Genomic DNA, 26,743 nt, shown 5'->3' with positions numbered 1-26,743 from the left:
GTCAAATTGCTGCTATTAGATTGAGTTTGGTTCGTCCCTCTTTAAGGATGGTACACTTTAAGCCTTGTTGTTGTCCTTCCGCCACACCTCCGACTAGCACGGTTGGCTACGTACGGTGCGAAATAAGTTCAACATACATATACATCAGTATTTTTAAGGATGAATTTATCATTTAGGATTGTGTGTTTTTTTTATAAGTCTTTTCATTTGCCTGTACATTTGTTTTGCTTGCGACACCCCGTGACAGCACTCTTCTGCAGCGGGGTTACTGGTCGAAATTGGAGCACTTGAGTTCCTGGCGCAGCTGCGGCCTAACGTGCAGGCGTCACTGCAGGCACCTGTGGACAGCATCATGGACTGCCTACTGCGCCTCCCAACAGTGCAGCCCGAGACCCCCTCTGTGATGTACTCTGCCAATTCCCCACCAGAGGACACTCACCAACAAGGTAATAATAGTATGCTCATCTATATTGTTGCCTTGTGCATTATTTAAAAATAGTTTGGCTTCGTAGACCTGCTGATATAAAATGTGGCTGTAATTATTAGTTTAAAATGTTGCTTCTGTCTAGTAATTAAATGGAAAATTAATTAACAATAGTGGCAGTTATTTACCCTGAAAAGCCTCACTGTTTCTCATATTTTTTTCATTGAGGTCCTTAATTGTGATGCTTGGAAAATTACATTAATTAGTGTTTAGTGTCATGTGGCATGAAACGAGGGTACCTGGAGAAACCCGCAAATATAACGGATGAAACAAAACACTGCCATCTCCTGGTCATCCCGCAGCCTCACATCCATAAAACCTCACTGAAGCCCTCCCTGTTGGTCATCTATCTAAATACTAACCAGGATAAAATTTTGCTAAACCAGCTCAAATTCTACTAAGTATTTTGGCTAATTTGCATGTAGGCCAATATACTCGTGGCTATTAGAGATAGTGAGTGACTGTGACTTCATAACATAATTTGAGTGTCTTGTGCTGCATATGAAGAAAGTTTGATTGGGAAAATTTGATATCATTTTTATGAAAGTGGAACTTGTATGTTTTAATCTACACTTGCCTATTTTGGTCAGGTTCTCTTGCTTTGAAACCGATGCAGGCAGATGGAAACATGGGCTATTTTATACACAGCAAGAAGGAAAAGGACATTCCAAAAAACAACATAATCTTGCCAGGTACGTGTCATGAAAACTCACTTTTTCAAGTATGGTAATGTTTTTTGAAAAATATTTAATTGGCTGGAATAATGTTTAATTTTAAAGTCGCACAACTACACAGCATGTGATGTGTGACATCAGGAGATGCCCGTGACATGCCTTGATGCTATTCGAAGCGTAGAAGGAAGGGAGCTGTGTTCTTTTAGCACTGTTTTTTGTCTCCAGTTTTGAGGAATCCTTTGATAAATTTTACCGGTTTCCTATCAGGTAAGTTCTTAATATACATTTCTTATGTAATTATTATGTTAAATGTTTCTTCTATTGAATGATGAAATGGGAAATTAGTTAACAATAATGCCAATCATTTACCCTGTTTATATTAGATAATCTTTTTTCATGAGTGTTTAGGTGTCCCCGCATTACAGACAGATGGGAATAATTTATGCGTTCACACTTTCAACCTTGGCTGGAAAGCATTAAAAAGGGTGGATGGATGGTGTAATTTTGTATCAAGCAAAAGCATCCTTGACATCAATAAATGGGTGGGGGCAGGATAGAAATGTGTGAGTCCATGATAACTTTTTTTGGGTTAGATTGTGTAAATTGATATGTATTATACACTAACCTCCACCCGGCACAGCTAGTTAGTAAGGTACTAATTGGACAATGCACACATTAAGCATAATTATTTGAATGTTTTGCCACAAGTATGAGTGGTTAATGTGGACTTGATGCCTTGGAATAGGTGTCTATTTTGTGTTTTAACATCTTAACACCTGTATTTTATCACCTTTTCTTACTTTTTATACCATCCTAAATACTGGCAAAAAAGGTCCCATAGATGTCGCTGGAAATAAATTGTTACTGCTGCATGTATGAAAGACTGATTGTAAATACGAAAAAATTTTGTTTTACTTTTGTTTCAGTAAACGACGTTGTGAAGTGTTTAAAGTTTTCTACATTTCCATGGCTCTGCCTAACTCCAAATGATAAGCATGTTCTGACTTCAACGGAAAGGTAAAGTTATTTTTGCTTGGTACACATAAATTTTTGGTTCAATATGAAAAGCTGGCGAGACGTAATTCTCTGAAGCAATACAGTCTAGCCTTGAATGCATAATGAAAATAATACTGTACATGCAGAATCAGGAAATGTATAACATGGACAACTTTTATAATTAAATAAAACTCTCAGCTATTAAAATAGTTTGCCACTGTGCCTAAATCAGAGTTGCCTTTTTTTACTGCTGAAATTGAAAGTTCAAGAAATAATGGAAACCATTGCATTTGAACATGATTAAAATAAAGAATCTGTCTGGTGTGCTACTTTTGTTGCCAGGTCCTTACGGAGTAAGAATGCCAGCCTGATTAGAAGTTCCTGCGACTTTTTATTGGATGTGATGATGTGTGATTTTCCTGCTGAAACATTCTTACAACGGCCAAATATAGTAGAGGTATTTTTTTAACCCCATGTTTTTTGCGTGATAATATTAGTTAATTCTATCGTCGTATTCAGGTGTATGATTATTTCCTCTGCTGTGTTGCATATATAAAGAAATCAGTTGTCAAAAATCTGTCAAATGCCTATAAATGACTGGTAATTCATAATAAAATTGGATGATCACAGTTTTGTCCTTTTATAAGTTAGTTGTTTGGTACAACTGTTCTATTCGTTACTATAATTATCCTGTGTAATGTTTTATTGGAATCATTGGGACAGTGGTATTTAATATAATAATTCCAATCGTGGTAACTTTTGAAAATGATCTAAGAGATGCATGTATGTAGCATTACAACGGATGTGTGTGTAATCATAATTGTAAATTTATTCCAAGTATGTACAACTGCGTAATTATATTTTCAGGTTTTAGTGTATAATACAGAAATGTGGAATAACAGGGTTGACTGTTTTTTCAGAATGGGATGTAATAATCACTTACCAGGGACAATTCCCTCTTAAGCTCTGGAATAAAAAAAACAACCTGTATATTAAATTTGAAATACGAAAACTATGCAATAAGTGATATATTGGCATTCACAAGAAAATTACAAATGTGTGATATATGGTAGCATGTATTACAGAATAGTTAAATCTACTGTATCTTGATATTTTATTATAAAAAAACAGTGTTTTCAACTTAATTTATAAATAATTCATACGAGGGTCAACCAGAAAGTAGTGTCCCACTTTTTTTCCCCTGGCCGAAATGTATTTAGGAAAAGTGAAACCTACCCATAGAATTAGCAAATGTATTGATTGTATGTGCATTAATTTTCCACATAATCCTCTTCCACCTCAATGGTTTTACACCATTGAGACAAGACAGCATGTATTTCTTGCCAGTGAAGCATTCCTTTCTGGGGGACCCTTGTCGAATAGATGTAAAAAAAAATCCATATGATACCCAGCATGGTTGTAAATGTCTCATTGTTTACAGAACCTGTTGCTGCTATTGAGGCTGGCCGGAGGAGCAGATGGGACCCACCATCTGGCCTTGCATGCGCTGCGGTGCCTCCACCACCTGTGCCGAAACCTCACCAGCCGACTTTGCTTTCACAGGGACCCTGCGTTCTTTTCCACTAAGCCAGGTGCTTGCGGCTGAGCAGGCAGTTGCCCACAATTATTTTTCTCGCATCGCTGTTCATTTTAGCTCTGCATGTTATAGAAAAATCTGCGATTAGCATGGTTGGCTACGTACGGTGCGAAAGAAGTTCAACATACGCACATACAAATGTCAAGGCGCGCAATCAGCTGATTGCATTTTCACTTATTTGTTAACACTAACGAGTTAAGATTTTTGTTACCTTATTTGTGTAGTTTCCATCGAAAGTCATTTCATTGTTTTGTGTGCTGATACTGCTCCACTACCTACAGAGGGCACTATGTGCTTAACAACTGGTATTGTAAAGCAACCCAAACATGTAATATGTGACCATATTGAACATGTCTAAAGTAGATATACATACCTGCAATCCAGAAACGTGGAATCAGGATTAGTGGATCGCATAGGGGTAGCATCTGACCAATCCACAGGACAACAAAGTGACTGCGGGAGGCAGTACAGAGAGGATGATTTTGAAGTTTGAGTATTATGCCTTTGTATTCATGATTTTCTTCTGGGTACACTAGTTCAGAAAGCAAATGTATGTATGTTGAACTTATTTTGCACCGTACGTAGTCAACCGTGCAAATCGGAGGTGTGGGTGAAGGACAACAAACTAAGCACAAAAATCAGTTCTAAAGAAATGAGTTTTGAATCTAGATTTAAAAGTGCAAAGTGCATATGAGAGTCATTGGGGCTATCTTGGGTAATCAAAAAAATTAGTTTGTTACAAATACAGTGCTCTTCCTATGATTTGCAGATGTGGACTATCAGAACTCTTCAGTATCCAGTTCAGGCACCTCAGTGGAATCTGATGAGCGATCAGCTACCGCTGCTGCCACCAGCCCTCGCCCGTCTACTCAGGGTCACAGGGACCAGCGGCCACGTGGGGACGGCAGGGACGGTGACCTTTCTTCCTCTGCCTCCAGGTCTCACTCCTGTCCTGTTTTGTTGTGCTGACGATTTGATTAAATTATGGATTTCTTGATTTTCTTCGGACAAGAACAACTTTAAATATAAATACTTATTGATGCCATGCATTATAGAAACAGTGCAAAGTAATCAGCAACTTATTACTAAAACAGTGTTAAAGGGTAGGTTTATTAATTACATTTTAATGAAAGTCAATGTGAAGCATAATTTGTCTTAGTCAGAAAAGCATCAAACAGATATTGGAGTGTGCAAGCATATAATTGTATATGATACAGATTGTGGCTTTTTGGGAAATTTTATGTTAATGTCAACAATTTATATCCCTTTTTAAATACACTGCTGGATGAAGACCTCCCCCACACCATCTCGGGTTATGGTCCGGGCAGTTTGGTGAAGGGCGAGGCTCAGCAGCAGCTTCATAATCTTTATTTAGACTGGAGGAATCCGATGAGCTATGAAGCTCTTTTTCACAGATGTCCAGTATTTGCAGGTTAGGACCAGACCGGGTATTGCCCACCACTGATGTTAACCCGTAGCTGGGAATTTAAACTGGATATCAGGTTCATCGAGTAGTGCGCTAACCATTGCCCAGGCATGGTAGAGGAGATAGGGATTTCATGGGGAGGAAATGTTATTTGAAAAACACAATATCCTTTTGTACAAAAAAAATGTATTTTGCTCATATGTGATATGGGAAAACATAGGGGAAATTAAACATACTGTCACCTAAAATACATTATGCATAGCATTACACTTTTTTAGTTGTCATGGTGCCTACTTTTTAGCTTGGTGATTTAGTGTACTTTTTTTCTCAGCCTCATTTGTATTCCATGATGTTTTTGGTTATTTGAAATATTGTTGTAGCAATAAAGAATACTAATAATAGTGGCTATAATGCAGAAAATGATTTAAAGCCTTTGTATGTATAAATTATCAGTAATACTGTTATAAAAAGTACATAATTGATTATTGCATGCAAAGCACAATAAACAAATGCAAAAGTTACTAATTACAGCTAAATTACATGCAACTTAAGCAAAGTTAGCATGACATTTTATGTATAAACTTTGGAACTGGAGTTTATAAATCATGTCAATGAAGGCAATTTTCATTTTTCACAGCCTCATTTAATTGGGGTTTAATTGAGAAAATATTAGGTCGCTTAACCTACTGTGGATGTGAATGTCATTTATTTTAACATGTGGTTATGATTCCTGGGTCCGTTGATGTTCAGCACCGGTTCATCTGAAAGCCGCAATGAGACCTCAAGTCGTGCCACACCATCCCCACTGGGACTGGGCACGACGGGAGGTGAACTGGATGCAGACTTCACTCTGGAGTTGCAGCTACAGCAGTGGGGGCTACCCAACTTCTGTCTGATGGCAATGCAACCAGCCATTGATATGCTTAAAACAGGTATGGATGGGTGAGGTGAACTTACAAGGTGTCGCCTTGGCGAGATGTTAACTCCCTCGCCTGGTATGCAGGGGGGTCGTGTGTTCGATCCTGACCCTGACGCCTGTATATTAGGGGTTCGCATGTTTTTCCCCATGGTCGCGTGGATTTTTCTCTGGGGTTTTTCGGTGTTTCTCTCCACATCTTGAAACATCCATTTAGAGTATTTTGTGGCTTTAAATTTCCACATGATGTGCCACTTTTGTTGAGCTATCAATTTTAGCAGGTCACTTCTGAATAAGAGCTATATTGCTCAGTGGGCCTTTCCTGGTAATATTAAAAAAAGTATTTATGATTCATGGATATTTGGCTGAAGCTGAAAAATGCCACATCGATTTATCCAAGCGTAGTTTCTCGGGAACAGTGGCATATCCCATAACTTTAATCCCAATTCCATTGATATTCATCCTGTGGCTGCAGAATGTCAGCATAGACATGTAAACAAAAGTGTCTTTACTACCATCATTGCCATGTGACTATAAAAAGTATGTATGAAACTATAAATTTGACCAATAGCCTTGCAAAATAGTTGTATTTTTTTCTATTTATATGACAGTATTTGGGATTAATAGCACGCTACTAGGATTATGCTCTTAACACCACTGCCCACGCAGTTGCTAATAATTTATATGAATATAAACCAATAGCAACTTAACAATGCTTAGATGTGACTAATCACTGGTTCAACATGTACCCATCTATCAGCAGTGCCCATGGGTTTAAGTAGTTTGCTATGCTATAGGGATGATTTAAAATTACATTTTGCCTGTTTAAATATAAATGTTTTATGACGATAGTTTCCAGTGGAAAAAACCCACTTCTTTACACAAATTATATGAAAAAATAATAATATTATATGATTGTTCTGGTTAACAATAATATACTGTTTTTCAATGTAGTAAATGTTTGTACAACACTATTGCAGTTCTGTAATTTATTGGATTGTTGAAAATTTGAAATGTAATGTGGTTGGTTATTAAGAGTCCTAAAAATTGACATCAAGTCATGCTTACAATTATGGTATAATTTTTTTTTACATTTTGGTCATGTTTGCTACAATAAGCGTACGAGTTTGCCCAAAAAATGGAGACGATGCTCTAATTCCACCTCTGCCGTTGCTCAGTTGCCAAAGACAGATTTCCAATACTGATCGCTTGGTTGTAGGCGTTAAGAACTGAGGCGCATGGGAATCAATTACAGCACTCCACCGCTCAATACAAAATAATGTGGAAAAATAGTAAGATTAAAAACTGTTACTTTGTGGCTTGATGGTTACAACACCATTTTATTTTGGGCTTCCATAACATTTTCTGAATAATTGAGTCATTAATCAATTTACTATTTGACAGCATTCATAAATCACGTCGTGTGATTCTATTCCAAAGTGACATCTTGCTTGAGCACACGTGAACACTTACCATAAGTCTGGCAAATAACGTTTGTCGAGTTTTGCGTTCGCTTGCTAGATAGGGCCTTTGAATTGGAATGGCACTGTGCTGCAGGGAGCAGCCGTGATGTCCTCGGTGTGCTGGAGCTGCTTGCGTCGCTGAGCTCGCTGTTGTCCGAGTCTCTAACGTCGGATGTTTGGCAGGACAACAGCTTGATCGGTCGGGACCTGGTAAGGGTTTGTGACGAATGTGCTGAATGTTAAAAGGGCATTTAATCTGCTTCTATATTATATCCTTGAATTTTACCCCCTCAATATATTTAATGCATTTTAAAGTGGTATGACTCATTTGAAAAGTATTTTTTCTGTTTAAAATAAATGATTTATTTTGAGTACTTTAGACAGAATTGTCTGAAAAAAACCCAATAAAATCTAGTTGTTGTGAAGAGCACATTGCATTGTTATTGTAGTTTGATCTTGTTGCTCACACACAATGGATTTGGATTTGTCTTTTGAAAGAGCTTATGTTGGCTTGTAAGAGTTGTAAAAATTATAAAGCAAAGCAGGATAGTGCTGTCTAAATCTCGAGGCAAAATCTATGTTTAATGATTAAGGAGTGGGTGAATGGTAGGTTCATGGGTCATGACGTGACTGGTATGAAATAAGTGCTGTTCTTTCCCTTCCTCAACCAGATAGGAATAACAAGTTGCTATCCTTGGTCTAATTTTAGATTTAAAGCTTTCGTGACTGCAGGGATTCATCTTCTTGGTTCTTTCAGTAAAGTCACGTAGAAGGGAAGTAATAAAATAATAAAAATAATACATAATAAAATAATTCTCACGACATTTCGGCCACAACGCAAGCAGCCGTCCTCAGGTGAAGACCAGGTCGGGGAGAATGAAATCTGACAGTGTCAGATTTCAGACGCTGTCTCCCCGACAAACCTGGTCTTCACCTGAGGATGGCTGCTTGCGTTGTGGCCGAAACGTCGTGAGAATTATTTTATTATGTTTTATTTGTATTATTTTATTATTTCCCTTCTACGTGACTTTACAGAAAGAACCAAGAAGATCCTTGGTCTAGCAAAGGTGTATAAGTGTAAGCATGTTAAGGCTTTTAAATGTAACCAAGCTGCACCAGGATACAGGTTAATTGGCTTGTCTGGAAATTGTAAAGGTTACCCTTGTACAGTGTGGTTTACACCACCGGAGGAGAGGGCAGTCTACTCTTCGTATTGGACAGACAGATTGGGATACATTGCTATACCTGCACTTTACCCCGTCACTCGTAATACAGATGGTCCTTGACTTTTGGCGACCTGCCACAATTATGGCAGGTCGCCATTTGCCACCCTTGTTATTACTTATGCTGGTCAGACCCAAACTTACGGCATGACTTTGACTTGGGCACCGGTTCTTCGCGCAAATCTACGGTATGTCGCCCAGTCAGTCTGCCTCCCCGACGCACTCCGGTGCTAAATCTCTGTGCATTCTTAGTAATTTGTAAGCATTTTTACTAATTTATTTCAGTTAAACAAATGACATACAAAAGGTCAGTGCTCTGGTGATGGTGCTGGAAAGGAACGTAGCAGAAAGGCCATTACTGTAGTCAGTCCAAATAAGCCAGGATTTATGAAGACTCAAGGCAATACACTTTCTGTACACTATTATTGTACATTATATATGATTGGTAGTTGATTAAAAATGCTATTTGTCTTCATATATTAAAAGTTGCATTTCGTGCTCTTGGTCGGGAACATAACTCCCGATTATATCATGGTTTCTCTGGGAAAATCGTTCTCTATTTTGAGCGGCGATGAAGACGGCGGTGGATAAATTATCTTGCAGGAACTTTGTGTCCAATTGATTGGACTGTCAACCTGATGTGTGAATAAGCAGCCTAACTGATTTACCTTTGCTTATCACTGCATAGGCTGAGCGGATGTCGGGCATCCTAGAAAGCCTGGCGGAGGTGGTGTCTTACCACTACACAGGCCGTGTTTCGGAAGGGCAGCCTGAGTCGCAGCGTGCACACCATCGCCTCGCCTTCAACGGCTGTGCCCTAGCATTTCTACGCCTGGTGCAAATGCTGGTGCCTCTAGAGCAGGTGAGATATCCCAGAATTCTAACCCTGAGCCTTAGTTTATGTAATTTTAGGTATTGTAAAAAAAAAAGAGAAAGGCCTCCAATAAAGGCATAAAAAATACAAAGCAATTATAATTCAATCTCTTGTATCTTAATGTATGTAAGTGTGGAATGGAAAATGCAGGCAGATCCTGTTATTATTCTGATGCTCTTAATACATTTATGTGACCCAAAATATGCACAAGTACTTTCAGGGGCCATTGACTCATGGGTGTTTTGACCCGTATGACCAAGTTATACATATTAGGATGAGTGGAATGTATAAAAGAAACCCAACACATGTCGTTTGACCAGAACCTAACCTACCTACCAAGGACCATTCGCCTGGGTATTTCATGGGATCCCCCTTGCCAGTATCAAATCATTATAGGTTTTACCCTATGATGTAACTGCTCACCCCAAGCTCTTAATGTCCTGATAGTACATTGTCTTTGTGCTGTACGCCTTTTGGCATCCTCTGGTCTAACACTGTTTGAGACTAGGCTCTAAAGAAAGCTGTCTCTGGTGTGGACTAATCAGTTTCAATGACAATGCATATACTGCCAGAGCATGTTTTTTGTTTGCATGTTCACGACAAGTACATGTGGTTAATGCAGACGTGATTCCTTCCAAAACTTTCTGTTTGGTGTTTTGACATCTTAACACCTGTTTTATTGCCAGTTCCTATGTAGTCTGGGTATTGATTCCTTCCAACTGGTGTGACTTAATGCAGGCAGGGACCATTCTACCTGGGAGTGTGGTGTCGGCACTGAGCATGATTTCGCTGGACGTCCCATTCTGTCGCACTTTCCCGGCCGCCTGCGACGCGGCTTGGTCCTTCCTGGAGCAGGCGAGCTCCGAGTGTCACTCGCTGAGTACACGCGTTGCCTCCGTTACCCAGTCGATGGAGTGCACCTGCACTTTTATGCGAGAATTCACCAACCAGGTATGAATTTGAGGGGTGCAGTGGCCACGTGCGATCTGTAGTAAAACGTATGAAGAGTCTCACTATGCAGGGATGCGTGCAAAACTAACAGCACGCTTAAGTTGTCAAAATAAAACCTTATTTATGGATTGATTGTTTTATAATTACCCAGCAATACTTGCATATACTCCCCACAAGCTTCCTTGCCAGTGTTTTAATGATGTGATTCTTGGTTGTTTTGTCTTGGAACAACAAAGGACGATGGAAATATGTTGGAGCTGATAGAACTTGCTGACCAAGCTGTGGAAAGTATACCGTACCACCTGCACCTTCCCTTCATTCAACACTTCATAAGCCTGTGTTCTAAAATGTGAGTGTTCAAAAGCACCTATTTTTACATTGAATGCAGTGTGTTATTTACCGAAATGTGTAAGGCAGAATTGCTATGGCAATAACATGTTCATTATTTTCTTTTTGTTTTAGACACAAGACATTGCAACCTAGCCCAACTGCAGCTGGTGAAAGCAGAAAAGTCTTGCTAAAGCTCTTGTCACACCCAGTGAATGTGATTCGAGCTAATGTCTACAGCAACTGTCTTAACATAGTCCAGGTATTATCAGTAGTGACCTATGAAAGCCGAGATTCTTAAACCTGACATTTGCGCCTTATCATTATACACATTTTTCCATGTTAACTGGTCAGAAAATATTGAATGTCAGTCTTAATTGTTGCCTAATTAATATTGGTTGTATAAACAAACCATTTTTTTTAATGCCGTATGATATCCAGATTCACGATACTGTATTTGCGTCTCTTTAGAAAGTGTGGTTCTTAAACGTGTGTTTTTTCTCACCACCTTGTGTTTGACCAGGAATCATTAGGCATTCACAATGTGACAAAGTCAGTGTCCACAGCCTGCCTCGGAGTACGCTTCTTGCTGCACAGTCGGGTGCTGTACGAATTGTGTGCCTTTGGCCTCCAGGATTCCCACAAAGAGGTCAGGGGGTAGCATTTGATTGTATAGGGTGCTTGTCTGCCCTTACCCATATCATTATTTTAAATGATCATATTCCACTATATTCCAAAAATACCACTTCCTTGAAATATGCGTGTGAAACATGGGTACTGGACAGCTGTGAAAAAGTGATTTATTACAGCTCATCGGATTCCTCCGGTATGAATAAATATTCTGATATCCATTGAGTAAATAGTCCATAATTACACGGCCATCCTTTACCCATGAATTGACTCATACTTGTATGTTTGTCAATATAAACATTATTGCGTGCATTTATTGAATGCCAGGACATGTTACTGCATACAGATATGATTTATGCTTTATACCCTGCTCTACAGCATTGTACTCTGTGGCACTGCAAAGCTATCAATTGACCTATAACCTACAGGACAGTGCTACCATCCTACTAGTATCAGTCATAGATTAATAATAATTACCCCTTTGTCTGGCCACTGCTGGATAAAGGCCTCTGCATTTCTGTGTCAGTTGTGGGGATTGTTTGACCATACTTCACCATGCTGATCACTGTTGGGGTTGATAAAAGGTGACCTTAATACTTGATTCAGGCTGAGTCAACCTGGGGGAGACATGGGACAAGTTCACATTATATGTCACTGATGTTATCCAGGGCCAGGACTTTAACATGGGTCAGTGGGCTCACATGGTGCACTAAATTGAATAGCGGCAATATATTTGTTTTAAACATGTTTTAACCAACCTCTGACATATACATATTGTAATGCCAGGCATATGCTTCTTGTTTTGAATGTGAAGGTGTGCTTGGCAGCCCGGGCCATTGTGCTGTACCTGCTGCAGAGCCGGCTGCTCATGTGCGCTGCTACCTGGGGACAGCTTTTGGAGGCCCTCACTCCTGTACTGCCTGTTCTGCAGGTCTGTCCCAATGTTCTCTGCATCAACTGTTGTATTTCCAGCACACTTAACTGGTTTATGATGGATTGTTTCTGTCACAAATAAACAATACTTATTTTTTCACGATATTAGTCATGTGAAAGCATAATTTTCATTACTCCATCCTTTCCCCCAAAATGCTCACCAGGACCAGGTACAGATGTAATATGAGCCTATGTCCGGCTCACGTGGTGATCGGCTCTGCCGGTCCTGCTTTACAGCCAATGATTGGTTCTGCTGGCTTTGGCCTCAGCCAATGGGAAGATAAGTCAGGGGCGTGGTCCCGGGAGTTGATGGGGAATCTAGAAGATTCGGCGCAGGCTACCAAGGATTGGCTGGAGCGTACCACGTGACCCAGGCATTAAATAAGGGGAGAGATGAACGACACGTGGTCAGACGAGGAACGAAGGAAGGAAGGGGCCACGCGCGAGCGGGGCTCCGAGTGCCACGTGGCTGTGCGTCTCTCGTGGTCTGTCTGTCCACTTTCCGTTGCCTACCAGCAGCGGGGAGTGAATGTGAACTGGAGTCAATAAAAGGACCGATTCCAAAAGTCGTCTCCAAGACAATTATTAGACAAATGCGATTGGTATGCTGTGTATTTCCTGAGATGCTGCTTTGTATATGTAATAATGGGACTGCTGTAACCACCGTGTGTGATCTGGCCAGGGTTTTGCAGGCGAGGAGGGAGCTCTAGGCTCTGCGATCATAAACCTAAGTGAGACGGAGAGCCAGAGTGGTGAGGGTCCCATCCCACGGACCGATCGTCTCCGTGCCTCCCTCCGTCTGCTCATGGCCAAGCAGCTTCCGTAATGCCGCTCCTAATACCTTTCTCTAACACAATGACCACCTCCCCTGCTTCTCTGTATTACCCTAACAGCTTCAGCCTTCATTCACAATCAACACTCTGCATAGCTTTAAGGGCGCCACTGTATTTCGCAAGTCTTGCGACTGCATGCAACAGTTTTTATGCACTAGTAATGACAGCATCTATAATATGACAGCTGTACATAAAATGGCATCTTTGTTGAACCAGTGGCCACTGCTCTTAAATTATTTCGTGAAGGTGAAAGGAATAAAACCATAGAGCCGCAACAAATATCGTGACTTGACTATAAAATGTCACATTTGCAGCAGCTTGTCAAACAGTGTTAGTAATGCTTTTACCTATAATTCCCTTTGGTATGGCAGTGGCGATTCAAGTGGGAAGTGAAAATAAATACAAAATGATAAAGTACATGGCCGATTTCCTAAAAGGAATGTGTATTTGTACCTTCAGAGCATTTGTGAATATAATCACTATTCTTATTTATGCTGACGAGCCAACAGAGTAACCAAACTGACCAGTCTTTTTCTGTGTAGGAGATATATTCGTATGTAAACCAAACTGTTTTATTCGTCCGAGGTTCAACGGTTCAGACAACCATAGCGCTGCCAATGTTCTTGGTTTATTATCTCGCGAATATGACCTTGTGATATTTGTTAGACATGATCTAAACATTTATGTTTCATTGCCTCTTTGAAATATGATACAAAGTGTTGTCAGCTGCAGCCTATTATTGAGCTCATTACTGAGTATGTGACAATGCCATTTCACCATAAGGACAAAATGAAGGCCTTTTTAAGTTCATCCAATTTTGTACTTCTGTTAACTTATTACCTCTTAAAGGCCAGTAAATTACAAAATATTTTTAAGTTACTAGTTATATTTTACCAGGTAAGGCCTACTGAGCTCTGTAGCTTTTTTTCAGAAGCGATCTGGTCACAAATGATAGCTAGAGAGAAGTGGCTGATCATGTGGAAATGTATAGCAGACAAATACTCTAAACACATGTTGATAACAAATGTGGAGGGAATTACCGGAGGACCCGGAGAAGAATCCACGGAGAGAGAGAACATGCAAACTCCAAATATACAGGCGTCAGGGTTGGAATCGAACCCACGACCTGCATACTAGGCCAGGGAGTTAACATAAAGCCACAAAATATTACGCAGTGCAATTTTGGTTTCTCTTTTGCTGCTTGTATATTGCTCCTAGTGATTTTATAAAATTGCAATGGATTTTTTTCTGATGTACGATAATAGGAAACGTTACAAAACCAGTGATCGATAAAATGGGGCTCATAGTGTTATGGATTATTGACTTATGATACCATACCTAGTGCTATACGTAGAATGAAAAATGGATGTAATGTAATAAATATATCAGTTCAAATACATTTATTGAATGAACAAATATATATATAAAATGGTTTGTCTACATGCTCACAGATATTACTTATGCATGAACTGTATATCTACAGAAGCATGTAAAATGTGTTGCAGCAGGGTGGCAGAGTTGTATCTCTTGTGCCTGAAACTATGAACTAAACTTTAAACTTTATATTTTACCAAGTAAAGCCCACTGAGCTTTCTAGATACTTTTCAGAAGTAACCTGGCCACAAATGATAGCTCAATGAAGTGGTTTATCATGTGGAAACTTCAAACAGCCATATACTCTAAACGCATGTTTCTAAACGTGGAGGGAAAAACTGGAGGGCCCGGAGAAAAATCCACGTAACCACGGTGAGAGCATGCAAACTCCAAATATACAGGTGTCAGGGTCGGGATCAAACTCACGACCTGCATGCTCGGCAAGAGAGTGAACATCTCGCCACTGTGGCACCTCACAGCAAGAAGGTTTTCAGATTAAGTTCCCAACTCGAAGTGCCTAATTCTCTTCTTCTTGGTTCTTTCGGTAAAGTGACGTAGAAGGGAAATAATAAAATAATTAAAATAAACATAATAAAATACAATTCTCACGACGTTTTGGCCACAACGGCTGCTTGCGTTGTGGCCGAAACGTCGTGAGAATTGTGTTTTATTATGTTTTATTTATATTATTTTATTATTTCCCTTCTACGTGACTTTACCGAAAGAACCAAGAGGATGAATCCCTGCAGTCACGAAAGCTTTAAATCGTGCCTATTTCTATTGAATTTGTCTATTCTTCCCCTATTCCATGTGGATTTCCTCCAGGTTCTCCGGATTCCTCCTATAGGATTCAAAACAGAGAATTAACTGATATTGACCAAACATCCTAATGTTGAAAGATCACCTACAAATTAGTCATTTGAAATTAAATGTAGAAATTTCTCCGCCCCCAAGTGGCAGCTTGGCAGGACCCTCCTGAAAACGAGTCTTGGGACTCAGGCTTTTCTGCGCAAACAGGCACACGTAAATCCGCATGTTAAAATATTGTGCGACCGCTCGATAAAAGTGTACGCTTGCTGAATCTAAATGTCGCGATTACATTGGTGTGCTCTTTAATGCAACGTCCCCAAACTCCGGGTGTGCAGTGTTCGCTCGGCTGGAGTTCAACAGCTCGCGTGGCACCTGGTGTCCGAGGAGCAGGCAGGACATAAGCGACCCCACTTGCCCGGCACCGTGCTGGCTGGGGAGCCCAACCTGCTCATCCCAGACATGCCGCTGCGTCCGGACACCGAGAGCGTCGGCAAATCGGTGTTCAAGGTGCATGTTTGCATTCCTTTGTAATAAAATAGTTTGAGCTATTTATCGGTTTATTGACGCGATGACTGCTGCATTATGTCAGCAGTTTCGTTTGGCTATTGTAAAATGTTGAATTGATAGAGGAAAAAAAACTTTTTTTATTGTCGAGCCTTTATATTTCTCCCACTAATATCAGTACACTTCTTGAATACGTTAACACCTTCTTTGACACACTGTGTCCAACACAACATTGCATTCACAATATTCAGTCACCTTTTCAGAAGAAAGTAACAGGTGTCATTAGAATTCAGTATGATATCTAAAAATGGATCACCCTGCAATTTAAATTGAGTACATTTTGGTGCAAATATTTGACCAACGCCTCATTAAACAACAGGAAATAAAGTGCTTACGTGTTCTCAAAGTATGCACAAATACAGTACTTTATTGAAAAGGGTATTAAAAACAAAGGAATTAAACGAGTTCATACTTAGGAAATAGAGTTGAAAGTATTAAAAAGTAGTACAAGCAAACAAAATAAAAATTAACCCGTAAAAACTAAGTTTTTCACTATAAATCCTTTATATGCGTGGCGGCTAGAGTCCTCTCGTCCTCTGGCTTGAGATGGCTGCCACCTATGGGTCAGATGATTGCCTGCCACCATTAAGCAATTGGTAATTAAATATAATTTATTTTTTCCTAAAAAGTGTAAAATTTTGGAAAAAAATTTTCACGAAAATAAATTGTCACGCACAACGAGTCTGTGTGCAAAATGTCAGCTCGATTGGATCACGGGAAGTGGGTTAAAAAACGACCGAAAGATTTGCACGGTCGTAAGCGCGCAAGCAAGCAAGTGAACTTAATATAAAGGATTTAAAAAACAATAATATCCAGTGAGCACTTGAGAGGTTAAATCTATAATGATTGCACAGAGTGCTGACTGCAATTCAGCCGTCTGCATGGTTTCTCAATAGGTGTCTCTTGCGAGCAGATTGCTTCTGAGGCTGACATAAACCAATCATATATATACTGTTACTGATCATCTATGTGCCCAGACTAAATATTTCACTTGTTGATACCACCTGAGATGGGAAAAAAACTTGCTTTGTACTCATTTCTTGAAATTGCCATTACAACGAATTTGCAATGATCTTGTTAAATAAGTATGTTATCACAAAATCTACTTTTCTTAGCCTATTCAGAAACTGGTATAGTTAGCTCCAGTGGTACCAAATTCTGCTTTGTGCCATGGACTGTGATACCATTAAAACCTAAATTGAAGTGAGAACATTCTAACTCATTTTGTCAGTTTATTTTTATTTGTGGAAATCACACTTTGTAATACATTTCCTGAAGGAATGTTAACCGTAAGTATATAGGCTACGCAATTCTGTTCTTAATCGTAATTCGATTAAATTAAATTCTAACTTCGTATTTTTAATTTTATTTTGCAGTTATTCAAATATGTATTTACAGCGATGGTTAAACTTTCAACCACAACTTATTTCAGGAATTAAGCGCATTTGTTTCGGTGATGAAGCATGCTACTGTTAAAACTAAGCGGTCTTAACCAAGAGCAGCTGTGCATGCTTAATAAGAAGATTCCTTGGCTGAGGTGATAGCTGAGTTTAGTTAAGTATTCGTACTCTGCATATGCTCAGACTAGCAACATTTGAATAACACTTTCAACGTGTCTTTCCGTTATCAGGAGGACGCAGTGTGCAAGGTCTATGGGATTTTTATGTCTGAGGCGGTGGACCTCGCTGTAAAGAAGTCTGCAGCTGAACAGCTTACCATTATGATGCAAGGTAGGCTCTGCAAAGCCTGCAGCCTGTAGCACTTGCATATTGCTATCCCTTTGCCACAGCGGGCAACCGGATGGTCATTTGTATTACGTTCCGATTACAATGGTCTGTGTATTGCCCTAACTTTTATTATTTGGCAAGATGTTATTACTGCTGCAACTCGAGAAACTTTTTTTGGTGAAATGCTCGTTGAATTTTGCATAGCAACCGATCGTAAAATCCGCCCTGTCACTAGATTAGTGCCACCATCTCCACAAAATTGAATGTAAAGGCACGCTGCCATTGCAAGCAGGAAGGCCCTCTGTCATTGTACCTGGCTGCCAGTAAATAGTAGTTTCAGTGACTGATAGTACAGTGATATTTTAGAGCACAGTGTGGCATAGATGTGTGTTTTGGGACTATAGCGAAATTAATATTTGTTATAGAGAATTTTAAAATAGCCACACTAATTTATATATGTAATGAAATATAAAATATTGGTAACGACTGTATTAATTTTAACACAGTCTTTCTCGACCATTGTTGTGATTCATACCGATGTGCTAAAGCAAAAGACATTGTAAATTAGCAATGCATTTTTTACATATCCATCACATATGTGAAGGAGACATTGTTTATTTATTTTGTTATTTGTATTTTCCCCAGTAAAGCTCATGATTATTTTGAGTTATGCAATAGACAATGGTGGTTTTGTTTATGCGAAAACTTTATTGAGTTGACTGTGGCGTGGGGAGGAGGGATTATTGATTTGACCCAAAAATCTATTATGAATTGTACTGCATTCAATCAAAATAACAACTTGTTTCTGACTTGCAGACACAATTCTGCACAGTGTATTAAAAAAGCAAGGTGCAGTGGAGAAGGTGATTTCACTGCTGCATCAAGCTGTGCATAAAGATGGAAGGGTATGTTATTGTAATTTTGTTCACATATGCCTATGCGCAACCGAAGATGACATTTAAAACCTTTGCCATTGTACCGATGAAGTGAGTTGGAAGAGGGTTATGGGTGACGAGTTTAATGCATTCCAGGGCCTTTGTTCTTGTTCAGTGAAGCAGCACAATGCAGACTGAGGAGCTTGTCTGTGTGATGGAGGTCAACTCAGCAGCTCTCGGACATAATTTAGCATGTAAAAAAAAAATATATACAGTACTGTGTATTTCAATATGTGCTTGTATATACACAAACACACAGAGATATATAAGCAATGGAGCCTAGGCAGCTAGTTATATATGGCTGTCCTTCTACAGCACCTCCAATTAGCACGCTTGGCTACGTACAGTGCGAAAGAAGTTCAACATACATATATGTACGTAAAAAAAAAGTTACTTGCAAATATTTTCACACGGTATATGGCAGGGGCTGGAATGCATGGTGAGGCCATGCTTGACATTGCTGAGGCGTCTCGTGTACCACGATCCGTGTTTGCGACATCGCTTGGCTTACCAGCCCACTCTGCTGCTGTCTTTGCTCCGAGGTGAGTTCCTAATGTTGTGGTGTAGGATGCCAAATTGTGGCATTCTAGAATAAATCTCTTCATCTCTACCTTAAACACAGAGGAGACTTTTTATTTTTGGTGGTGAAACTGAAGGATGCTCAGCTTTAAACGTTTTTTATCTGGCTAAATACCAGTAAACAGTGACAATGTAAAAAATAAAACACGCTGCCAGATTTTACAATAGAGCTGCCTGAGTAGAGCTTGGTTCTGAACCTAAACATGTCTAACCGTCCACACAGTATCACAATTACTAGTTTCCTTGAATTTTAGATAAGGAAAAGCAATTTTCATAGTCATATTTTGAATAATTCCTGTTCGTGAATTTGTGCACAATTAGTTTTCTATTATTACTTTTTTTATATAAAAAAAAATAGCAATTTTAATTTGTGCTGTGTGTGCTGTCTTGTTAATTGAAAGCAGCCTTTTCACGATTAATGCTGTGCATATGAGAATGGAAGTAATTAAACGCCCACCAGAAGCTCAAATAAGCATGTCTGTGTGTGTGTGTGTTTTCGACAGTGTTGCTGGTTTATCAGTCAGAAGCCGTGGTGCAGTTGGAGGTTTCTGTTCTGCTGTCTCTCCTGCTGTTTGATGAAGTGGCCCAAATAGAGAAATGGCAAGCATTTGAGCGATAAACATTTTTTTGCGAGCGAGATTCCAAATGAAGTTGTGTTAATCCAGTGATAGGCATATTGTGAAGCCGTTTTGACATGTTGAAGTTGAAATACGTTCATTGTTTTGATGTTAAGCATTACTGTTGAATTTTTTAGTTTTAATTAGTACGTAAAATTATATTGGATCGTTGTCTCAACAGTTTGTACGTTATTTGTAATCTGCTCACACGACTCTCTGCAGTGCATAATTCATTGGCATTAAATATTTAATTAGAAATGTGTTTATTCGAGAAATGGAAGGAACATGTTTTTGTGAAAATGTTATTTTGAGGCATTTAAAGGTTTGTTGATAAACTGTATTTATCGGCAGGTCTGATTCATATCCATTGGATGGCTGTGATCCTCAGCCATTGAGTCTGCCTCTTGTTGTAGAACAACGGTAAGGGTTAATTTCTCTTCCATTGGGATGTATTTTTTAATGAATAAATCTCGGGTCACATTCACATGCTGTTTATTGTGCCTTTTCACGTGATTATCTATTATGTTTTAAGAATATCCCATATTGCTAGGAATTGGGAAAATTGTCTAGGTGATATCTTTCATTAATTTCATCACGCTGTGAATCTTGTCTTTTATCTGTTGGAACAATGGCATGGAGGAAAAGTTCTTCTTGGTTCTTTCGGTAAAGTCACGTAGAAGGGAAATAATAAAATAATAAAAATAGAACATAATAAAATACAATTCTCACGACGTTTCGGCCACAACGCAAGCAGCAGCTTTGCTTAGAGTCGTGTGAGCAGCTGCTGCTTGCGTTGTGGCCGAAACGTCGTGAGAATTGTATATTATAATGTTTTATTTTTATTATTTTATTATTTCCCTTCTAAGTGACTTTACCGAAAGAACCAAGAAGATGAATCCCTGCAGTCACGAAAGCTTTAAATCGAAAGGAAAAGTTCTGTTTACAATTGAAACTCGGTGAACGAACATTCTATCCATTTTTTTCATTCTTTTAAATGTTGCCAAGATAATGGCACGCGCGCGTGCTTGTGCGTTTACAGATTTCATCTTCCGCTTGTAATGGCGACGCACCACGTGGTGAGCCCGCACAGAGTGATTCCTCCGCCGCCATCCGATCCCTTGGTTGCTCCGCCAGCCAGAGATGCCATCAGACTTGGCTGGAACCTCGCATGGCACCAGGGTGTAGAGGCTCTGCTGCAGGCACATGCTGCGTCACAGCTGGAAGCAACAAACCAAGGGTGAACGATTGCGTGTGTTTTCAAAAACCTCGTGCACTAGATCCGTTTGTCGTGTCAGTTGTTGTGAACCACATTAAGCGATTCCCTCCGGTTGGTGAGAAGGATTTAGTTTGCTTATTACATATACGGTGATTTGACATAGTAAATAATAACATTGCATCGAATTTTCATAATTTCAATTGATTGTTTGCCTATCTATTTTTATCAGACACATGGGATATATTTACACAAATATGTCTGCACGTTTTTTTCCAAACGTTTTTGCAAAATATTACGTATGTATATGTGTACGTTGTATTTATGCATCACTCATCGGTAAGGTTAGGATATTGGCACAGGTGTCACGGTTGTCACAGAAAGCATGAGTTTGAATATATATTATTACATTAGAATAAAATGTGAAATCTTTGAAGAAGCTGTAGAAACACAATGGGAGGTGAGACCCTACCCCACATTATTCTGTGATCATTCTGTGAAGTAAATTTTTTTCCTGCAGCTTGGCTGTGTACATAATATAAAAATTACCTTGTCAAAATTGTAGCCTTACTCATATTTAATGTATTATCTTTGGGACCTTTTTGCCAATTTTAAAAAAAATTAATAAATAAGAATAGGTTTTATCTAATCTGTAAATAAAACAGGTGTTCAGATGTTTAAACACCTAATAGGTACCTATTGCAAGTCATCAAGTCTGACGCATAAATACAACGTATACCAGAGAGAGACAGCCTTCTGTAGGCTAATCAGTTTAAAAGACAATGCATATATTAGAGCATGTTTGCATGTTTGGTCACACGTACGTGTGGTTGATGTACACTTAACGCCTTGTATAAGGTATCTTATTTGGCATTTGAGCATCTTAACACCTGTTTTATTGCCAGAAATGGTAACGCCTATTATATCTTTCATCAGTTAATGTATTTGTTTTTTCTTTCAACCTGTCTATGTGACTTTACCGAAAGACCCAAAGAATATTCGTAAAGTGTTGATTAGATTCTCAAATTGTTATTTATTTGGATTCTAATTGTATTCTTTTTTGTAATGTTACTGTGTTTGGATGAAGATGCTATACACATTGACGTAGTAGTTATTTTGCTTCTTCAGTGGTAAACATTTAAGAATTTTCACGGGCAAAAATTGATTCGTGTATATTATTCCACATTTATTTAATTTTAAAAAAGACAATCCTTCTGCACGGTTTTGCATTCTAGAAGAAAAAAAACTTTATTCAACTCTACTGGCAGAGTCATATTAAAAATACATTCATTAGGTATTAATGGCATTAATAATATAACAACTTCTAATGCTGCTTCGTTTGATTGTGCATCTTTGAAAGGTTTCCTGAACTGCTGCGAATGAACGGGAGCGATGTGATGGGGCTGCGCTTAACGCACATGCCCTGCAGCCTGCAGCTGTGCCTGGAGGCGGTGAGCCGAGCGGTCTCTCACGGCGAGGCAAAGCTGGCCCTGCTGCGTCTCCGCCTGCAGCTGCTCAATGATGCTCTGCTTCCCCAGCCGGGAGCAGAGAGCAAGGCTGCACAGATGCTCCTCAGCATGGACTGGCGCTCCACACTGAAACGGTGAGTGCATTGGGTCCTGGATGAGTGTCCTCCTTGCATGCCCAAAACCCGAAGTGAGTATGGCACAGGTCTTTGTCTGCAAATTGCGCATGTTTTAGAAGTTGGCTGTAATCTGGATTTACATTTTTATATTATTACAAAATTATTTTGTGGGAAAGTTCACATGCAAGCAAGCACTTCACCTGACAAAAACATAGATCCCCCATAGATACTTACCATAGGTGTTCACATGATTAAATATTGACACACATGCACATACATATACATGCACAAATAGATACACACATACTATCTAGTACAGACACAAGCACATGCACACACTCATATATAGGTACTCTTCCATAGTCATACAACTCCGAAAGCCTGTATACATACACATAGTCTTGCACACAACTGCAGTCACATGATTAAGTCACTCACTGATTGAATACATGCTGGAGTGATCACACCTGATTACAAAAAAAAATTAACCCGTAAAAACAAAGTTTTTCACTATAAATCCTTTATATGCGTGGCATCGGTTTTATTTTATTATTCATTTCTGTTTTTCTTGAGTAAGAGTTTCATTTTTATCACATTGGTATTTTAAATAAAATATGAAACAAAAAATTTCCCTAAAAAGTGGTAAATTTTGGAAAGTTTTTTTTCACGAAAATAAATTGTCACGCACAACGAGTCTGTGTGCAAAATGTCAGCTCGATTGGATCACGGGAAGTGGGTTAAAAAACGACCGAAAGATTTGCACGGTCGTAAGCGCGCAAGCAAGCAAGCAAGTGAACTTAATATAAAGGATTAAAAAATGCAATCCGGCACATTCAGGTGTCACTGATCACATGGCACTATGACGACGCAAAGGTGTGTCTGTGTGGTGTTACATCCCATTGTGCTGAAATTGCATGGTATATAAGAGCGTCTCACGTGGCCTAAAGGTTGCTTAGACATTGCAAGAAGCTATCCCATTTTGTGAGAAGTGTGAGCGGCTGTTGCAGGTATCGATATGATAACCCTTCTGCAAGATGACCGATTAGCACGTTTGGCAACGTATGGTTCGAAATAAGTTCAACATACATACGAGGTATTTACAAACTATAACTTATATTTACACTTGGGACGGCTCATCTGTGTGTTTGTGTGCAGCTTCCTGGTGGTTCGTCCAGTAAGCAATGCAGATGAGAAGTTGCTTGGGGAAGTGCTTGCCTTCCTGCAGGCCCTGTTACATGCTCAAGGAGACATTCCAGACCATAGCATGCTGCAGTGGATACTGCTGCTCCTCAAAGAGGTGATGGGACTTACCTTCTTTTGAGCCATCTTGTCAAAGCCAAGCTTGAACTCTTGTTCTCCTGATGATGTTATGCACTTTGCCATTTTTGTGGATATGTCCCATGATATTCTACCCATTGCTAGGAATTGGTATGCTGATGTTATTTCCAAATTTTGAAAGTGAATAATTACTGATATTTTTACTGAATGCTTTTAGGTGTCATATATTCATATACAAGTTTAGGAGATGTTCTGTGGGCTCTGCTTCTTTAATGCAATACTACCACATGCTGGTGATAGATTTTTGAATTTAGTCTTTGTGATTTCTATCAATACTCGCTGCTTATTGACATTGTATGGAAATAATATTTCTATACTTCTGTCTATTCACCTAAAACTCTTTATTATTGTATATTATGTGTTCAATATTGGTCGTAAGCTTGTAAATGTGTTCATTATGTCATGAACTGTAATGCATATTAATGTTGTATTCATGTAAAGCCTTTAGCAAGGATACACTTAAATCTTTTGCTTTCTTGTTTTCCGTGCAGTGAATCATGTGCTGTCAATATTGTGAAAGTAAATACACGAATAAGGAAAAACTTAATTGATTGAAGTATGAAAACCATTGATGTTATGTCCATAATAAAAATGTGTTTTATGTGTTTATAACAGGAATCAAATCATCTTCTTGATCTGCTCAACAAGTCAAATACCCAGGTTGATGCACGTCACACTGTGACTGAATCTCCCACTCGAAAGGAATTATTGAAAGAGCTCTCATCATTATTTAATGCCTTGGTGCGAGCACTGGGCTGCAGTCCAGACAAGTAAGTGCCCGGACAGTCGAAATATATACAGTGAGTATTTTAAGTGACAAAGTTGTCAGAGGTAGAATTCAAATAAACTGTTCTATATTGCTTTTTTTTTCATGAGCTTGTTTCATAGGTTTGACTGTCCCCTGCTTAACATTGATTTATTTCTCTTTTCTCGTAAGGATATGTTCAGGCTAGAACCACACCCAAAATGAGATGTTCTTTGCCTTCATGTTTCCACAATGAAAACTCTGTATTAATGAAATGTCAATAATTCCCATATCTCTTTCTTCGGCATGGTGAACATATATTACAAGATGTGAACATATTTAAATAACCTACTTGAAAATTTAACGTATTCTCTCAATTATTTTGTGTTTAAGCCAAAGATAAACTGATGAGTGTTGGTGGTAATGTGCTTGTTTCCAAGTTGAGGCATAAATCAAATTTTGTTACTGGTTCATGATGCTTATGATTATACATTTTATGTAACGAAATATCATTCTTTCTAAGGAATTTTAAGCCTTCTGTGCCTCTGTTTACAAGCCTCCAAATGCTTATAAAGTTACTGAGACATAATTCCATGCCTTTTTTTTATTGAAATACAATTTGCCAACTCCAATTATGAATCCCAATAAAATAAAATATGCTTCAAATGGCCTATTTCATTAACAATGTGATAAAGCATAACCGGTAAAGATGCATTTAAGAAAAAAAACGACTAATGTGCATCTAACCACAGAACAGCATGATTACATTTGCAGCTTTGATTATTATTTACGAATGCTATACATGACCTCTCCGGCCCCCTTTTCAAGACAAAGCTTGGCAGCATCGAACGGTGTCCGTTGCCACCTTGCTGCTTTGCTGCTGGGTCGGCTGAAGGAAGCGGATAGCTCCGGATTCTACGAGCTGCCATCTCTGGAAGCCACACTGCGCGGCATGGCTCATGCCACGGCTCTGCCAGGATGGAGCGTCGCTTCTACGGCCACGCAGCCAAACAACCTCCGCCTGCAGTATCTCGCCTCCCTCCAAGAGGCAGGCAGCTCTCTTCCCCCCCCCACCCCCCCACCAATACTCGGCACCCCATTTTAACTCGCTCGACGCGGTGGCCAGATGTTAACTCCTTTGGCTGGTATGCAGGAGGTCGTGGGTTCGATCCCAACCCTGACTGTGACCCCATGTTCTCCACGTGGTCGCGTGGGTTTTTATCTCCACATTTAGAACGTGTTTAGAACATGTGGCTGCTATAAATTCCCACAAGATGATACGTCACTTGTTTGAGCTATCATTGGTGGCCAAGTCGCTTCTGAAAAATACCTAATATCTCAGTGGGCCTTACCTGGTAACAATGAATAAGAAGAATAGTTTTAATTTTTTCAACATTTCTCATGAGACCTTGATGAATCTGAGAGCAGATGTTTCTTGTGGAGAGTACTTCTGTTCCCTTCCTCTTGCAAATTCTACCCCTCTTGGTTGCTGGCTGCTTTACAGTATGGACCCTGGGCTTCTGCCTTGCGACTGTGTTTATAAAGAGTTGTTGTGCTTGCTCCACAGCCATGCACTGTCTCTGTTACAAATGCAGTTATTCTTGTGAAAGCACTGGTTTCATGGAGTGCATGTCAAAAAAGTGGGCAAACGCTGTTAAAACCGTAAGGTTATGTCCTGTAAAAGTTGTCTCAGGTTGTCGGAGTGCACTTTTTGTTTGTGCAAATATGCTGACATTTACTTCTAATTTCCTTGCCAGCAGGTTATTAGCAGAGCACATTCGTTTCGTTTATTTACACCTGCTAAGATTTAAGACCAGACACAATGTATAATCATAATGATATGTGTCATTTATTTGCTTCATAATCAAGGATTTTTGGGTTAGATTGTGTAAGTATAATGTTTCGTTAACCCACCACTACCCGACACAT

The 26,743-nt window shown here is 39.3% G+C and overlaps 1 protein-coding gene across 2 annotated transcripts in view; it reads left to right on the top strand.

Moving 5' to 3' along the window:
* The window catches only part of RTTN (rotatin), a 65,547-nt gene that overhangs the window by 5,401 nt on the left and 33,403 nt on the right, over positions 1-26,743 (top strand). For both annotated transcript variants that reach the window (XM_078602028.1, XM_078602027.1), the window contains exons 3-28: positions 248-446; positions 1,075-1,176; positions 2,085-2,175; positions 2,497-2,611; positions 3,596-3,746; positions 4,521-4,689; positions 5,928-6,109; positions 7,651-7,766; positions 9,468-9,641; positions 10,392-10,604; positions 10,841-10,953; positions 11,067-11,193; positions 11,455-11,580; positions 12,376-12,492; positions 13,177-13,316; positions 15,847-16,018; positions 17,706-17,805; positions 18,619-18,707; positions 19,162-19,279; positions 19,820-19,916; positions 20,285-20,353; positions 20,973-21,170; positions 22,507-22,749; positions 23,887-24,028; positions 24,685-24,839; positions 25,643-25,862. In XM_078602028.1, the coding sequence (XP_078458154.1) occupies positions 248-446; positions 1,075-1,176; positions 2,085-2,175; positions 2,497-2,611; positions 3,596-3,746; positions 4,521-4,689; positions 5,928-6,109; positions 7,651-7,766; positions 9,468-9,641; positions 10,392-10,604; positions 10,841-10,953; positions 11,067-11,193; positions 11,455-11,580; positions 12,376-12,492; positions 13,177-13,316; positions 15,847-16,018; positions 17,706-17,805; positions 18,619-18,707; positions 19,162-19,279; positions 19,820-19,916; positions 20,285-20,353; positions 20,973-21,170; positions 22,507-22,749; positions 23,887-24,028; positions 24,685-24,839; positions 25,643-25,862 (3,738 nt within the window). The remainder of the gene's footprint in view (positions 1-247; positions 447-1,074; positions 1,177-2,084; positions 2,176-2,496; positions 2,612-3,595; positions 3,747-4,520; positions 4,690-5,927; positions 6,110-7,650; positions 7,767-9,467; positions 9,642-10,391; positions 10,605-10,840; positions 10,954-11,066; positions 11,194-11,454; positions 11,581-12,375; positions 12,493-13,176; positions 13,317-15,846; positions 16,019-17,705; positions 17,806-18,618; positions 18,708-19,161; positions 19,280-19,819; positions 19,917-20,284; positions 20,354-20,972; positions 21,171-22,506; positions 22,750-23,886; positions 24,029-24,684; positions 24,840-25,642; positions 25,863-26,743) is intronic.

This window comes from Lampetra planeri, chromosome 17, assembly GCF_965212315.1.
Source record: "Lampetra planeri chromosome 17, kcLamPlan1.2.h2, whole genome shotgun sequence".
NCBI lineage: Eukaryota > Metazoa > Chordata > Hyperoartia > Petromyzontiformes > Petromyzontidae > Lampetra > Lampetra planeri.
Note: the sequence above shows the minus strand (reverse complement) of the source record. Positions and strands in the feature narration are given on the sequence as shown.